A 17411-nucleotide genomic window follows, 5' to 3' on the forward strand; every position below is an offset into this window, starting at 1 on the left:
AATATTTATTATGTATAATATAAGTATATATTAAATGGAGTATATAACTCATTTAGGCTAATTTAATCTGTTGGTGTGTGTATTTTTCTTCTGGTTTTTGTGCCACACCCAGTTGTGTTTGGGGTTTATTCCTAGTGGAGCTCAGGGGACCATATGGTATGCTGGGAATCAAACCCAGGTCAGCCATGTGCAAGGCAAGCACCCTACTTGCTGTACTATCACTCAAGTTCCCATACATTTTTAACTGTTTTATTTGTGATATAATTTGCATGTTATAGCAACTTTTATAGCAGTGTTTGTAATAAACACGCTTTCCTCCTGTTGTCACTCAGGAAAGACTCCAGCCAAACTGGTTTTTCTGTAAAGGGTTTGGACAAAACAGTTTGGGGAGGGGGTGCAGGGTGTTATCAGCAATGCAGTTTAGAAAGTCCAGCCAGCCCTCAATACAGCCACCAGTATCACTCCAACCATTAACTTATACCCCCACAGTATTCCAACAAGGGTTCTTTTGAACCCAAGAGACTGCTTCTTAATTTGACACCGGAATTTCTAGTTGAAAGGACCCTGTGCTCTTAAGTGAGAGACCCCTTTGTTAGGAGAGATCTTCAGGAACATTCAGTTCACTCTTTTTTTTTTTTTTTTTTTTTTTTGGTTTTTGGGCCACACCCATTTGACGCTCAGGGGTTACTCCTGGCTATGTGCTCAGAAATCACCCCTGGCTTGGGGGGGACCATATGGGACACTGGGGGATCAAACTGCTGTCCGTCCTACGCTAGCGCTTGCAAGGCAGACACCTTACCTCTAGCGCCACCTTCCCGGCTCCTAGTTCACTCTTTTTTATGTTTAAAGTGTATATTTCAGGGGCTAGGTAGTGAGCATGTGTGAGGCCATGAGTTTGATCCTCGGCATGCGTGAAATCTTCTTGGAAGCCAGCTAATCATAAAAGGATTACCTTACTTTTAAATTTTCAATACTCTTAGTAATCTTTTATCTTTGTCAATACTACATTGTGTTGACAAAAAGAACTTTGAGTAACTTTTGCAGTGAGGTAATGTGGTTCCTTCTATTCTTGTTTTCTTTTTCATGTTTTAGTTATTCTAAATCCTTTATAATTTCATAAAAATTTTAAAATCATCAGCTTATTTATTTCTGCAAAGCCTGCTGGGTTTTTTATATAAATTACTATAAATCGGTAAGCTGCCTTTGGAAGTATGAAAACAGATTTTTTTTTTTTGATTTGGGAGAAGTCTAATTTCTTTCCATTACATTTTGTAGTGACCAGAGCATAAGTATATAAGGTAGATAAAGATATATATAAATATATATAAAGATAGATAAGATAGATAAACTTAGCAGAAGCTGTTCCTCAGTATTATTTTATTGGTTCTGATAGTGTTGTCAACAGTGTATAGAAAATTGATTTTTTTCTTATAATTATATCTTGCAACATTGCTGAAATTTCTGCTTTTTAAATTACTGTTAATAATAGTATCTGTTGAATTACTTTGCATTTGAGTAAGTTCCTGACAGGTTTCATCTGAAAATAGAAATAGTTTTAACTTCTTTCTGTCTAAGCAAGATGCATTTTAATTTAATTTGCTTGCCAATTTTTTTTCTCATAGCACAGTACATAGCACTGGTACTTTTTAAATATTCAGCATTTAAAAAAACTAGCTGATGCTCTGAATAAATATGGTAGGTCATTATATGAGTCGAAACTGATTTATTTTCAGTGCTCCCTAATGACATCAACCCTGTGTAAGTGTTTCCTTTCTGGAATTTAAGTTTTTAACTCACAATCTTGAAACTTTATATATAATTTTCTCCTTAACTTTGTAGTTTCTTAGGAGTTACTTTCTGCTTTATTTCTCTGATTCTGCTTTGTGTGCTTAGTAGTTGGTAAATCCAGCGAAAGGAAAATAATAGGGCCCGGAGAGATAGCATAGCTGCGTTTGCCTTGCAAGCAGCCGATCCAGGACCAAAGGTGGTTGGTTCGAATCCCGGTGTCCCATATGGTCCCCCCTGCCTGCCAGGAGCTATTTCTGAGCAGACAGCCAGGAGTAACCCCTGAGCACTGCCGGGTGTGGCCCAAAAACCAAAAAAAAAAGAAAGGAAAAGAATAGTGGTTGCTTTGGTTATGTTCCAGGCCTTCAAACAGCCATTTTTGTACTCAACTTCTTTGAATGGAAGTTTACAATATTCTAAAGAAACATTTCTGCCAAGGGCCAGGGAGCACATGTTTTGCATTTGGGAGCCATCAGTCCAATCTCTGGCACTGCGTGGTCCTCCAAGTACCACCAGAGTGTGATTTCTCCCCATCCCCCATCCCCCCCAAAAAAATTGTTAGAAAAAATATCTCCTCCAAAACTTCATTTTGGGGTTGGAGAAATATACAGAAGGTAGGTGCTTGCTTGCATCCAGCTGAACCCAGTTCAGAACACCAGTACCATATAAAGGACCCCCATGTACCGCCAGAGGCTGTCCCCTTAGCACAGAACAAGGAATAGGAATAGCCCCTGAGCACTTTCAGGTGTGGCCAAACACACATTTCCCCTACAAGTTTTTATTAAGATTTTTTTTTTAAACTTCATTTGTGTGGTCTTTTTCTCTGCTTTTAACTAGTATTTTTATTTAAAACATGTTTTTATTGAACTATCCTTGAAATATAGTATTTTTTTTAATTTTTAGTTTTAGGTTATTGTATTTATGTTCTTTTTATGGTTGGTTAAATTATAGTGAAAATAAAAACTGGCAAATAAGTTGACTAAGACCATAAGAATATATGTTTAGATGTAAAATTTCTTTTGGTATTTAAGCCTATACAGAAAAGTAACACCAATCCTTCTCTCTTTTCAGAAAATGGTGTAAATGGAACAGTAACTTCAAGTGGAGCAGACTCTCCCCGTAATAGAAAAGAAAAATCTTCATAATGAATCATAGTCTAATTGATTCATTTCCCCAAAGAAATCTGCTTTGTACTCTTTATCTTTCAGCATTAGAGATTTTTTTCTGTTCTTAAAAATACAGTTTGTGCTCTTTGATTCTCTCTATTGTACTGTTTCATGCTTTTTTTTTTTTTTTTTCCTTTTCCTTTTAAGGGCATTGAGGAGAAGATGATGATTACTATGAGTGAAAAAACTATTTTAGCTTAGACTAAGCTACCTGCCTTCAAAATAGTTTAGGGACCATACACCCCACACACCTGTATTTTATTTTGTTTTTTATCTTTGACTATTTTCTAATGGTTTAGAGAGAGAACTATTTACAAAAATTCTACATATCAGTGATCCAATTTCTGTGCTCACCAATTTTTTATATTAGCCAGATGGCCTGTTCCAGAAAGGTCATATTTTTTTAAGTTATCTTTCAGGGTCAAATGGAAATACTATAAAGTTGGAAGTCAAACTTTAATATGTTTTCAGTGTTCTCTAATTTTTAGGAATTTTTGTAGCCTTTACACCTGGAGAAGAAAAGATTTGTAAATTCACCAAAATAATTGTGTGCTTTATTTTATAGGTAATGGTTGTTAGTGTTATACTCCCCCCCCCCTTTTATTTTTTTTTTAAAAAGGCGTACTTTTGGTCACTGTGGAGCTCTATTACCATAATATTGAGTCAAAATATATTAGCATAAAAGTACTTGTGAAGTTAAAAGCTTTCCTGTGTGTTTTCAACACTTGTAAACTGAAAACCAGAAAATGGAAATATTTACAGCAGAAAATCTGACTGTCGCCCTTTTTGATATATTTGTTAATATAATGATTCTTAATGGGACTTGTTCTATATCACATTATCTTAGATAAATATTGCTCAACCTGCAACCCTTTTTAAAAAAATAATGCACATTTGAATTTTAGCTACAAAAATGAATGTCAGGTTATATTTGGAAACACTTAATGCACTAAATTGAAAATTCAGGTGGATAAATACTCTTATAAAAGATAGTGCTTTATGTTATAACTAGCTTTGGTCCCATCTTTGAGAAGCATTTATCTGTATAAAACATATTTTTGGATAAATATATATATATATATATTTGTATCTACAGAAAGCCTCAAAAACATTTGAGTAAAATACTTGGTTCCCTTTTCTATAATTTTTTCTTTAAATTTGTAGAGCTATATATGTTTGTTGTTGTCTTTACAGTACATATATTGCTCCTTTTGGTATTCACATCTTATTCCCACTTCTCACTTTTGTCACCAGCTAATGTTTGTGCCATTTTTAGTAAAATAAAGTTGCAGACTCGTTAGATCTGCAGCTTAATAAGTTGCCATGCTGCAAGAAAGTTGTGCTTTTGTTTCCAGCTGTTTACCTACTTCCTGGAAAAAGTAGTAGCTCTCTGTAGCATCATAGAGTTTCAGTGGAACCAAATTTTGCCAATAAAAACTGGCATTATATTGAGTTATACATTGAGAAATCAATCAAAATAAAACTTTTTACTTTCACAAGCTGTGTTCTGTACATCTTTCATTATTAACATGCTTCTGTTCTAAATAGTTTTCTTTTTTTTTTTTTCTCTTTTTTTTTTTTTTTTTTTTGTGGTTTTTGGGTCACACCCGGCAGTGCTCAGGGGTTTTTCCTGGCTCCGTGCTCAGAAATTGCTCCTGGCAGGCACGGGGGACCATATGGGACACCGGGATTTGAACTGATGACCTTCTGCATGAAAGGTAAACGCCTTATACCTCCATGCTATCTCTCCGGCCCCCCTAAATAGTTTTCTTAACATGTACTGTATTTTAAAATATCCTCTCGTTGGACTTTTAAAATAGCTTTTAAAGGAAAAAAATGTATTCTACAATAAAGTAAAAAATTACTAAGGCTAGAGAGATAGTACAGAGCTGAGTCCCAAGTTCAATCCCCTGCACCACATACACTTAGCCGAGTACCACCAGAAGTGGCCCTTGCGCACAAAATCAAGAGTCCTAAGAAGCACAGCTAGGTATGACCCAAAATCAAGATAAGTCAATAAGGGGCCAGAGAAATAGTACAGCAGGTTCAGCACTTGCCTTGCATACAGCCAACCCAGGACTCCATATGGTCCTGAGTATTGTCAGGTGTAGCACACACACAAAACAACAAAATAAATCTTGTACATTCTTAAGTCCATAACTAATTTTAGAACAAAGCTTATGTAGATGAGGAAGTGAGAAATTTTTGCTCCCCAGACATGAGCAATGGCCAATACTATGGTTTGATTTATTCCATTGGAAACTAGTTCCACTATTTGACTATGTGAAATTTTTAAACAAATAATCGTTATGCTATGTACCTGTTTTTACTATTATAAGTGCCTAAAAATAACTGCTAAAATTTCTAAGATAATGCTTAAAACATGTTTTAACTCAGAGGCTGCCTAAGGTATAATTAATGTAGTGGAAAAGAATTAGCTAATAGCATCACTATTTTTCCAGATTTGGGGATGTCAAAGTAGGCATGTCCAACTGTCAGGAAGAATTAAAAGACTTGTGTAACCCTGAATTTAAAGAGCGTGAAAGGGGTTGGACTGAGTCTGTGTTTGACTTAGAAGCTCTGGGTAAATGTACCTCAGTCCAATAGGATGAAATAAGAAAACTTGTTAAACTGATGCCAGGAAACTTTTAAGCTATTAACCATTCACAGAAGGCAGCATCTCCCTGGTTCAGAGAGCAGAAGAGCCAGTATTTACAGAAAAAAACAGTCCTTTGACTAAGTATGATTTGCTTTACAAAAAGATACACCAAGTATTCATGTGCCACATGTTGATAAACTTTCAATACTAATAAGGGAAATTCTAATCTGGTCTAGTTTAATATTACTAATATATTGGCTTAAGGCTAAAAGTGTTTTTCTTAAAAAAAAAAAAAAAGGGGGGGGGCCGGGAGAGATAGCACAGCGGCGTTTGCCTTGCAAGCAGCCGATCCAGGACCAAAGGTGGTTGGTTCGAATCCCGGTGTCCCATATGGTCCCCTGTGCCTGCCAGGAGTAACCCCTGAGCACTGCCGGGTGTGGCCCAAAAACCAAAAAAAAAAAAAAAAAAAGGCAAGGCTTATATCACCACACAACCTAATACCTCATTCTTAATAATTTTTTTTTTTTGTTTTTTTGTTTTTTTGGGTCACATCCGGCAGTGCTCAGGGGTTATTCCTGGCTCCATGCTCAGAAATTGCTCCTGGCAAGCACGGGGGACCATATGGGACACCGGGATTTGAACTGATGACCTTCTGTATAAAAGGCAAATGCCTTACCTCCATGCTATCTCTCCGGCCCAGTTTTTTAACCGTCGATTGGTTGAGATTGGTTTTGGGGCCACACCCAGCAGTGCTCAGGGGTTACTTCTGGGGCTCTGCACTCAGAAATTGCCCCTGGCAGGCTGGGGACCATAATGGGGTGCCATGAATCGAACCGCGTTCCTCCCGGGTCAGCTGCATGCAAGGCAAATGCCCTACCCCTGTACTATCTCTTCAGCCCCATTATTAATAATTTAACTCGAACCATAAATTGGCTGAAGAAAATAACTTCTATTTGAGTATCCAAACTCCCGGTAGATATTGGTAAATAACTGTTAGTAGACACTTGGTGATAAGACTAGTGAATAAAAGGTCAAAACTTGGCTCATTCATTCACTGTTGAGCTATGTGACCTAATGTCAGTTTGTTAGTTTTCTGAGATCAGTACTAACACCTATCCAGAGTCGTTCTAGAAGTGAGGTAGAGCATACAAGTTGTGCAGAGCTCCAAGTGCTTATTAAATGTTAACAGCACTAGCAATGGTGCAATAATACAGTAGCCTTAATTGCAACTTAATAATTGGAAGACTTTGCAAATATATTTAACTAGTACAAAGATTCATAAACATCCCAAGTTTGGGGGTTTTGTCATATACTATAGGAAATGAAGTGAACTCAGAATATCCTAGAAATAATAAATCTTTTGGGGTCACACCTGGTTACTCCTGGCTCTGTACTCAGAAATCACCCCTGGCAAGCGCAGGGGACCTTGTGGGATGCTTTAGATCGAAGATGGGTGGGACATGTGCAAGGCAAACTCCCTACCACTGCGCTATTGCTCTGGCCCCAAATGAACTGGCTGGCTGGAAGGCCTGGGTGTGGTGGTGGATAAAACATATCACCAACTAAAATCTGAAGACCATAGTTTTGATCTGTTCGATCTGATCTAAAATCAACCCCTTTTCTTCCATTAAATGCAAGGATAAGTTTTCCTGTGAGACAGTAGTTTATAAAAAATACAATTTTTCGGGGGGGGGGGAGAAGAAAAAAAAAGAAAAAATGCAATTTTTCAATCAAAACATGTAATATCCTGATCAATGGAGTGATCCTTTTTATATTTCTGTTTCATTCACAAAATCGTAAGGGAGACAAAGCCATAGGGGAACAGATAACACAGGAATTTACACACCTACCTTGCACAAAATTAATCAATTTTTATACTCGGTGCTGCATATGGCGCCCTGAGCACCACCAGGAGTGATCCCTGAGCACTGCAGTGTGTGGCCCTAAGACCAAACAACAAGCCATAAAGGATATAGCTCCAGTGATAGAGCACATCCCTAGTATCTTCAAGGCCTGAGTTGGATCCCTGAGCATACTAATCGAGGCAAATCTCTACTCGGTACAGCCTGAGTGTTTCCAAAAATAATCACTAAGCTGAGCAGGTTTGGTCTCGAGTCCTTGAGCCTATCAAATGTGGCCCTACAAGACCCCAGTTACTTGTTATTTATACTCCTGATCATCAACCTGTGCTCCATAGAGGGTACTGGTCTGGGGAACCCTCCTAGTGATGTGCCAGAGATTTCTGCCACAATCCCACGGCTTGGGTGCTATATTGCTATATTTGGGAGCTAGAAGCCAGACACTGCACAATATTTGTCTGTGAAATTCTTGCATTCCCCAGGCTGCAGATGTGAAAAGCTTGAGCACTGAGATCCAACAGGGTGAAAATTCCATATTGAAAAGTCAAATGTGGTTTAATTTAATACGTAAATACAAATCTGTGCATTTAAAGACTTAATAAGCCTGCCAGGAGTATCTAGGGAGATTGCTAATTTACCTCACTATTAATACAACTTTGCAACATTAGGAAAGTACATTTCAGACTCAGTTCAGTGTTGCCCTTCAAAGAACACACACACATTCATCTACCATTCTCACCAAGTAGGGAGGAAACCTACGGTCATTTCTCTGTGGATGCAGTGGTCTGGAGAGTGGACTGCAAACAATGCAAAAACTATCAACGAATCAATGCAGAAGCAAAGCACAGAGTAAGAAGATGAGGATGGAGTGATAACAATTTAACAGAACAAGAAACTTCTCTCCAGAGCTGCACCCCAGTTATTTTCAAGGAAATTTATAGAACACATTTCTGAATATCATTATCCAAAAAGCTCAGGCTCATTGACTCTTCATATAGAGCATTTAAATTTTGCATAGATAAAGGATTTGTTGTTGTTTTCTCCTCAATGATCATTAAAACAATAAAAAAATTTGAAAAACAAAACCATCTATGAAGTGTGGCTTCAGGTCAAAGTAATCACTATTCTCTGGTTCAGCAGGCTGTGGCCATAGTACCCCATGATGTGTTGATGTAGAGGAAATATCCACCTTTGCGGTGATAGCTATCACCACCCTCATTTTCCACTCAAACTAAGGTAAGAGCAGATGTATTTACTATATTCATTAACTAGCTGCCTTGACATCTGTCCCTTTTTTATTTTAACCCTGACACTGCAAATTTCCATCTAAAGGAAACACTTTCAGCCTGTGATTGGTTTGGGTATTGTGTTTCTTTTTTTTTTTTTTGGGGGGGGTGGGCAAAACCCTGCGGTGCTCAGAGGTTACCTGGCTATCTGCTCAAAAATAGCTCCTGGCAGGCACAGGGGACCATATGGGACGCTGGGATTCAAACCAACAATCTTGGGTCCTGGATCGGCTGCTTGCAAGGCAAACACCACTGTGCTATCTCTCCAGCCCTGGGTATTGTGCTTCGATTTGGTTTTAGCTTAGCTTTTTTTTTTTTCTCTGCATTATTTTAGCTGCTTGTGTAGGATCTGCTCTTGTACCTAATATAGTCATTTAGGGTGGTGGACCAGCACCAAGAAAAACAAATGGAGGTTGTCACAAAGACCGGTGAGTGCAGTTAGGGTAGGGAAGGGTCCACTATGACTGATAGTTGGAACTGGTCATTCTAGACAAGAACTGGGTTTTGAAATGGAATAAAGTGATAGTGTGGTGCCACTTCATTAACAGTAATGCAAACCACAGTGTCAGAGAGAGAGAGAGAGAGAGAGAGAGAGAGAGAGAGAGAGAGAGAGAGAGAGAGAAATGTCTGATACAGAGGTGGGGGAGATATTGGGAGGGAAGGAAACTGGGGACATTAGTGGCAAGAAAAGTGCACCGATTAAAGATGGTATACATTCTATGATTGAAAATCATGAATGGTGCTTAGATAAAGTAATTATATAAAATAAATAACTAAATGCCAACTTTGAGGGTTTAAATTTAACCAAATAAAGAGCATCAACATTTTCATTCTCCTAGGATTAGGGCAAAACAGTTTTGTTTATTTTTTTGCGGTGGGGGGGTCACACCCAGCAGCACTCAGGGGTTACTCCTGGCTTCATGCTCAGAAATCACTCCTGGCAGGCTCAGGGGACCATATGGGATGCCGGAATTTGAACCAATGACCTGCATAACAGGCAAACACCTTACCTCCATGCTATCCGGGCCCACAAAACAGTTTTAATTTTAATTAATCTATACAGAAAGTGCCCCGGAACTATAAATCTATAAATTTGACAATTTAAGAAAAATATTCCTATTTTGTATACACTGAGAAAAAAAACTTATTAATTATGATATGCCATTAAATTAAAGACTTGATATAAGTTCAAATATATGGGAAGTGCCTTTCTGAATAAATAAATCATGAGAATGAGAGAGACAGATTGGGTGATGTTGGCCAGAATATATTTGTACTCTGCACTTTATTCAAGTATGCGTAGGTGCAGTTAAGATGCTTGTGCTAAGGTTCCAATATGTGCCCCTAAGTAGGGATGAGAACAATGAGTCAAAGATTTGACTCTGGTTTATAAGAAGAGGAGGGAATGTGAAGTTCTGGGTTCTGAACAACTAGGGACCCCATTTTATAAAGACAGTATGTTAGACTTCCTCAAGCCTATTTCATTATTACCTCCCCAAGCTTCCTGGCCATACCAGGTAGCTTATCAAGGAAGGATACAAGGGAGCAGTAGGAAGGTACTCCTAGACAAAAGCCAATTATTTTATTTTATTTTAGTTTAGTTTAGTTTTTGGTTTTTGGGTCACACCCGGCAGTGCTCAGGTGTTACTCAGAAATCGCTCCTGGCAGGCTCAGGAGACCGTATGGGATGCTGGGATTCGAACCAATGACCTTCTGCATGCAAGGCAAATGTCCAACCTCCATGCCATCTCTCTGGCTCCAAAAGCCAATTATTTTAAAGATCATCATAAAGCTAGAATCTCCTTATATCCCTTTCATATATAATCTCTTGCGAGAGACTAACCTGACCAAATGGTTAGTTGGAGCTGTTGGTAGATGGATTAAAGTTTCGTTCAGTTTAAAAAAATATATTTGGGGGGTCAGGCGGTGGCGCTAGAGGTAAGGTGCCTACCTTGCCTGCGCTAGCCTAGGATGGACCGCTAGCCTAGGACGGACCGTGGTTCGATCCCCAGGCATCCCATATGGTCCCCCAAGCCAGGAGCGACTTCTGAGCGCATAGCCAGGAATAACCCCTGAGCATCACCGGGTGTGGCCCAAAAACCAAAAAAAAAAAAAATTTGGGAACTGAAGCAAGACATCTATATTACAAAAAAAAAAAAAAAAAATGTCTGATTTGCCTTGGTTGGGGTTCATACTCAGTAGTGCTGAGGAATGCTGAGGAATGAGGGATCATTCCTGTCAGTGTTCAGGGAACTGTATGTGGTGCCAAAGATTAAGCAGAGATTCCACAGTGTGCTAGGCAAGAGTTACTCACGACATTACCTCTCCAGCACCCCACAAAAAGTTTTAAAGGAGCAACAGGACATTCTTCACAGATATCCCCTAAGTCTTAATTTTTCTTTTGGTTTTGGTTTTTTGGGGTTTGTTTTGGTTTTGGTTTTTGGATAACACACAGTGGTGCTCAGAGGATACTCCTGGCTCTGTACTCAGGAATTACTCCTGGTGGTGCTTGTGGGGACCATATGAGATTCTGGAGATTGAACCAGGTCAACCACACGCAAGGCAAAATGCCCACCCACGGGGGCTGGAGAGATAACATGGAGGTAAGGCATTTGCCTTGCATACAGAAGGACGGTGGTTCAAATCCTGGCATCCCATATGGTCCCCCAAGCCTGCCAGGAGCAATTTCTGAGCATAGAGCCAGGAGTAACCCCTGAGTGCTGCCGGGTTTAACCCAAAAACAAACAAACAAAAAATGCCCACCCACTGTACTATTGCTCCACTCCCAATAAGTCTCAATTTTTCTTATGGCCCTAAAATCTAAAATGATCTTAAGGGCTCCTATCTGTCTTCCCCTTTGCACAGAAATGGGCTAGAGATTTCCCAGCTCATGAGAGGTCATTCCAACTCACCTAGAAGAGCCTAATTCGAAATTTGGGTAAGGCTTCTGGGGAGCAGTGACAGCAGAGTGAGGTCCTTATATTCCAGAACAGAGCTCTCTTGCAGATTAAGAACTAAGACAGGGTTAGGGGAGCCTGACCTCCAGGTCTGCTGACTAAGGCCCCCAATCTACATGTGTTCTTCCTCTGAATAATTTACTAATACAAGTCGGGTCTGGGAACTAAGAAGGCAACTCTGAGACCAAAAGTGATTTTATGACATCTCAGACCTTGGTGAGTGCAGTTGTCCAGAGTTCAGGGGCCTGGGACCATAAAACAAAGTTCAGTTACTGTATTTCCCTTCAGGTCCCACTCATTCAATAAAATCTTGAAAAAGTCAAAAATTACAGTGTGGCCATGCTGGGAACCTGAGAAATAATAGCACAGCAAGTAGGGCGCTTTACTTGCACAAGGCCGATCTGATTTGGATCCTTGGTGCATCCAGCACAGGGTCAGGAGGAAGCTCTGATCACAACTGGGATGATCAACACACACACACACACACACACAAACGCACGCACACACACACACACACACACACACACACACACACACACAAAATTTGGTCATGCTGCCATACTACTAGCATAGCTGTTCCAAATATGGTGCTAACTCACTGAGCATAACGCAGCAGTAGATGCCACCCTCACAGAGCCTGGAGGGAAAGCTGAGAGAGAAGACAAGACATGGATGAATATACATGATTAGAAAGGCCATAAAAAAGGGCCCGGAGAGATAGCACAGTGGCGTTTGCCTTGCAAGCAGCCAATCCAGGACCAAAGGTGGTTGGTTGGAATCCCGGTGTCCCATATGGTCCCCCATGCCTGCCAGGAGCTATTTCTGAGCAGACAGCCAGGAGTAATCCCTGAGCACCGCCGGGTGTGACCCAAAAAAAAACAAAAAAAAAAAAAGAAAGGTCATAAAAAGTGAGCCAGATGGGGCCGAGCGGTAGCACTGGCAGTAGGGCTTTGCCTTGCACACACTAACCTAGAACTGATCTTGGTTCGATCCCCTGTGTCCCATATGGTCCCCAGAGTCAGGAAAAATTTCTCAGTGCATAGCCAGGAGTAACCTCTGAGCATCACTGGGTGTGGCCCAAAAACTAAAAGGAAAAAGAAAAAAAAGTGAGCCGGTAGAGAAAAGAATGAGGGAAGAAGTGGGCAGAAGGGAAAGGAGAAGGGAAGTTCCAGGCCTCCTGAGGGAAATGACCTCTAAGCTGAGACACTCAAGTTGAGAATAAGGAGAGGGAAGAGCAAAGAAGGCATTTATGAGCACAGACACCCTGGTAAATACCATGATAAAGTAGATCTCCTGTGCCAGGCTAGTGAAGCAAGCTATTTGGCCTTCATCCTTATTCTGTTTTTTTTTTAGCAGATTTTTCTCCTGTCATTCAACTGATAGAAGCTAGGTTATTTTTTGGGGGGGTGGGAGAGAATTGGAGGGGGACCCAGGGTAATCCTCAGCAATTTTTACAAACTGGATGTGCAAATTGCCTGTTCGTTTTCTAACACACACAATTAATGTTATTTTTTATTAGCTACTTTATTTAAAACACCATGGCTATAAGATTGTTCATAATACACTTGTTGTTTTTTCCACAGTTAAAGTTATACAATATACAATACCCTTTACCAGTGCACATTCCCCACCACTGATGTCTCCAATTTCCCCTCCCATCCTCCTTTATGCCTTATCCCCTTCCTGTCTCTGGGACATACATTTTTTTTCTCTCCTCTCCTCCACTCCCCTACTCTCTCCTCTCCTCTTCTCTCTCTTCTTCCTCCCCCCCCCCCAATCCAGAGTGTCTGGACTAACTTTTATGAGGAAACCACTTCCTAGACTTCAGCCTCATCACCACACCAACAGACATATTCAAGAATGAAAACTGAAACTAAACAAAAACAAAAGTACAGTTCCAGATAGTTTTACAAGTGGTTTCTTAAAGGTTTAGAGTCAAAGGAGTGCTGTAAAAACAGTGTTAGAGTGGCAATTATCGTTTGCATAGGCCCACCAAAGTATGGGGGACATGGAAAGGAAAAACGTTGGTCTAAATACAAGGCGACCTTACCCCTGAAGTTTCCTGACATAAGTCCAATTCTAGGCTCCAGGCAAACTAGTTTGTCCAATCCAGGTCATTGTCTGTAGTGCCAATACAGTTTTATTTTTCACACAGTCTCTGTTGTTGGTATCATGTTTCTGTATTGAAGATCCTGGAATCTGTATATCCTACATTGAAGTCAGGATGGTGCATAGCATCGTCTAATTTCAACTCAAAATTAAAGGACAATGCAGAAAGCCCTGTCCAGTATTCAGGTCGTTGTTGTTTAAATCTTCTCAGTATTAAGGGAAGACTTTTGAGTAAATCAATGTCAGAGCAGCAGTAGGGTCTTCCCTGGTAGAGGATTGCTTCCAAGTGATGTCATAGACAACTTTGTATGTTTCATAGATGGCTTCCCTGGTTCAGGGGTGAATGGAGAATGCCCAAACCTCTGAGGCCTGTGCCAGGTCATCATGTCAATGTTCAGGGTGTAAGGTCCCATTGCACCACAGGATTTGTGTGTTCCTATCTCTATTAGCTAAGAATTTATTTGTATGTATAGTATTTTCCATTTTAATGTGCCCATGCAAACAAGGAATAATACCACCTTGCAACCTTCTGTGGGGGGGCCCTGACCCGCGGGGGAGTGGGAATGAAGGTCGCTAGTAATTCGTGGGTTTACTCGAGCAGAACCGATCTGTGAAGAAAACTTGAGATGTTAGTAAGAAAAGTCCTCAAGACAACACATGCTATTCAAAAGGGATTTATTGCCAGGGAGATCAGCTTTTAAGGGTGAAATGCATCAGGGGGTGTTACAAGTTTTCCACCAATTACAATTGTAAGCACTCATTAGCATAAGCTGGGGGCAGGTAATAGGGAGGGGTAAAGAGAGAGCACATGTTTATACTGAAAGCACAAGATTCAAACAGGGTCCTATAAGTTTTACTCAGCAAGCATAAATGAAAAACCAGCTGTAAACATATTAATCTTTTGCTAACACAAAGGCAAGTTGCTCTATGATTTTCTTTCTGGCTGGATGTATTGGGCTGCTTTGAATTACTTTAGTATTTGTCTTTTTCCTTTGTTCTCAGGGCATGGGTGCCTCTGGTCACGTGGGTGACAAGGTCAGGGATTACTGAGGTGTCCTATGTTCTAGGTTCCAATAGTTCAGCTCCCCACAGTTCCCCCTTTTCTGTAATAATAAAAGAAAAAGAGCAAAATAGGTGGAGTGCCTGTCTTAGGTTACTATGGTGGGCTTCCAGTTCTGGACATGGCAATAAGAGACCAAATTAAAAGTTTTTGCGTGCAAAATATTAGGAATGCCATGTTTGCACCCAGACACTGGCACCAAGCTATCCCTGTCATGAGCATCTACACAGCCTGGAGCAGAGCGATATATGGTACACCCCCGCGCGGTTTTTGAAATGGAGACCAGTGAGAAAAAAAATACCTGTGAATGTCACGGCATAATGTCCTGACATACACCAGTGCTGCATCGGCCCACCATCCACCCCATGTGTCCCCCCGCCCCTCTTAGTGTAGGGAGAGGAAGGGGGAAATCCTGAGGACTACTGTAGAGTCCACCTGGGCAGGCAACCAGGGAAGGCCTGGAGTAGGGGAGAAATAAGGGAACGACTGGGGGCCTGCCAAGCCTCCCAGCACCCCACAAGCTAGGGAGTAAGCCTCCGGAATGGGGTGTCCCCTAACCCTATACCTGGGAAGAGCTGGCCTCCAGGATCAAGGCACCAGAAGCCAGCTATCTGCCCGGCCCCCTCCTTCTGCTACTCCCCCCAGAGTAGGGAGGGGGAAGCCTGGGGACCCTTAATAGAGCCCACCTGGAACGCACAGCAGGCCACCCTAACACATAATTAGTGTTATTTTTTTCCTTCTCCCCACAGTTATTGAGCTCTTTAAAGGAAACCTTGCAGAGGAGAGCTAAGACAATGTACTAAATAGTCCTCTGACAACAGGCAGAAGAATTGGCTTATCAGCTGGGAACTCATGAGATGGCAGCAAGCCATGTAGGACCACATTGCTGATTTCAGAGTTCCAGCTCTGATTTAAAACAGAGCAGTTACATGAGATTAACTAAAGGTACCCATGCTCTGCCTCTCAGATAATTGATCGCAAGTTTCCTCTTCTGAAAATAATTTATCTTTTAATTGAAGCTGGTGCTACTGAAATGGCAGTGCAGGCATCCATCCTCTTTTACTCTGCAAAGAGCAGTTAGCAATGTGGTAATCATAGAGAAAAATATGCATTTAGAACTCTTATGGCCATTTAATAGATGTTGAATTTTTAAAATAAAAAAAATTAGCTTGAGTTAAGCTTGTGTCTGGGAGGGTGGGCTGCATGTTAGGTCACTCCTGGTGTGGTTTAGGGACCAGCAGGGGTGCTAGGGATTTGTTGGGGATTCAACCCAGGTCTGTCACATGCAAGGCAAGTGCCTTATCCATTGTACTATTTCTCTAGTCCCTTGGGGATTTTTTGTTTGTTTTGGGGCCACATCCAGCAGTGCTTAGGGATTACTCCTGGCTCTGTATTCAGGAATTATTCCTGGTGTTGCTTGGGGGTCTCATATGGGATGTCAGGGATTGAACCCAGGTCAGCCACAACCAAGGCAAATACCCTTCTTGCTGTACTATCACTGCAGCCCCACCCTGAGGATTTTTTTAATTAAATGTTCCCAGTACTAATTTTGTTTGTCTTGTTGTTTGGGGAGCTCATGACTGTCTATATTCAGAGGGTACCCCAGTTCTGTACTCAGACGTCACTTTCAGAAATGCTTAGGGTGCCCTGTGATATCAGGAAGCTGGGCTTTACATACGTAAAACATCCACATTAATCCCAGTGGTCCTAATAGTTAATTTTATTGTTGTTATTATTGTTAAAAGATTTTAATTCTTGATGGATCAGGCAAAAATATGTTCGCTCACAGAAGTGCATTAAGCAAGTTTCTTCTACACCAAGTGGGCCTCAAAAGTACTAGCAGCTAACCCCACAATTCCCCCTCAAAGACCCAGAAGCAATCTGGAAGACATCATGGACTTCCTCATGCAGAGCCCAGTCCTAAACCAGGTTCTTCTCACATTCTGGCCAGTACGTAGGTAGGTAGCGCAGATTAGGAGGTTTTGGAAAATGAAGAGAAACCTTTTTTGTTCATTTTTTATTGGGGGGGGGATTATTTTGGTTTTTTTTTTTTTTAGTCACCACATATTACAAAGTTATTCATGATTGAGTTTCAGGCATATAATGCTCCAATACCAATCTCTTCACCACTTTCCACTTCCATCTACCAGTACCCCCAGTTTCCCTCCCACTCATCAGTTTGCTTCTTTGGCAGTCACTTGTTGTTGTTGTTGTTTATGGGTCACACCCAATGGCACTTAGAGGTTACTTATGGCTCTGCGCTCAGAAATTATTCCTGGGCAGGCAAGGGGACCATGTAGGATGTTGGAGATGGAACCCAGGTCAGCCGCATACAAAGCAAATGTCCTACCCATTGTACTACTGCTGCAGCCCCTGTGGCAGTCACGTTTTAATACATTTTTGGCAATGTAATTTCCAACACTGTGACTGATAAGGTTTCATGCCTAACACTTTAATCCCTTCCAACAGCCCTTCCTCTTCCAGAGTGACCACTTCTCTTCCTTATTGTTGTAGTGTTAGAAAAGACCTTTTTTTTTTTTTTTTTGGTTTTGGGGTCATACTCATTAGTGCTCAGGGGTTACTCCTAGCT

The 17411-nt window shown here is 40.8% G+C and overlaps 1 protein-coding gene across 1 annotated transcript in view; it reads left to right on the forward strand.

Moving 5' to 3' along the window:
• TRAM1 (translocation associated membrane protein 1) overlaps nucleotides 1-3041 on the forward strand; it is a 38102-nt gene extending 35061 nt beyond the window's left edge. Inside the window, exon 11 of the mRNA XM_049781831.1 lies at nucleotides 2857-3041. Within this exon, the coding sequence (XP_049637788.1) occupies nucleotides 2857-2930 (74 nt within the window). The 3' untranslated portion in view covers nucleotides 2931-3041. The remainder of the gene's footprint in view (nucleotides 1-2856) is intronic.
• Nucleotides 3042-17411: the final 14370 nt, after the last annotated feature.

Source organism: Suncus etruscus, chromosome 10 (genome assembly GCF_024139225.1).
Source record: "Suncus etruscus isolate mSunEtr1 chromosome 10, mSunEtr1.pri.cur, whole genome shotgun sequence".
In the NCBI taxonomy this organism is placed as follows: domain Eukaryota; kingdom Metazoa; phylum Chordata; class Mammalia; order Eulipotyphla; family Soricidae; genus Suncus; species Suncus etruscus.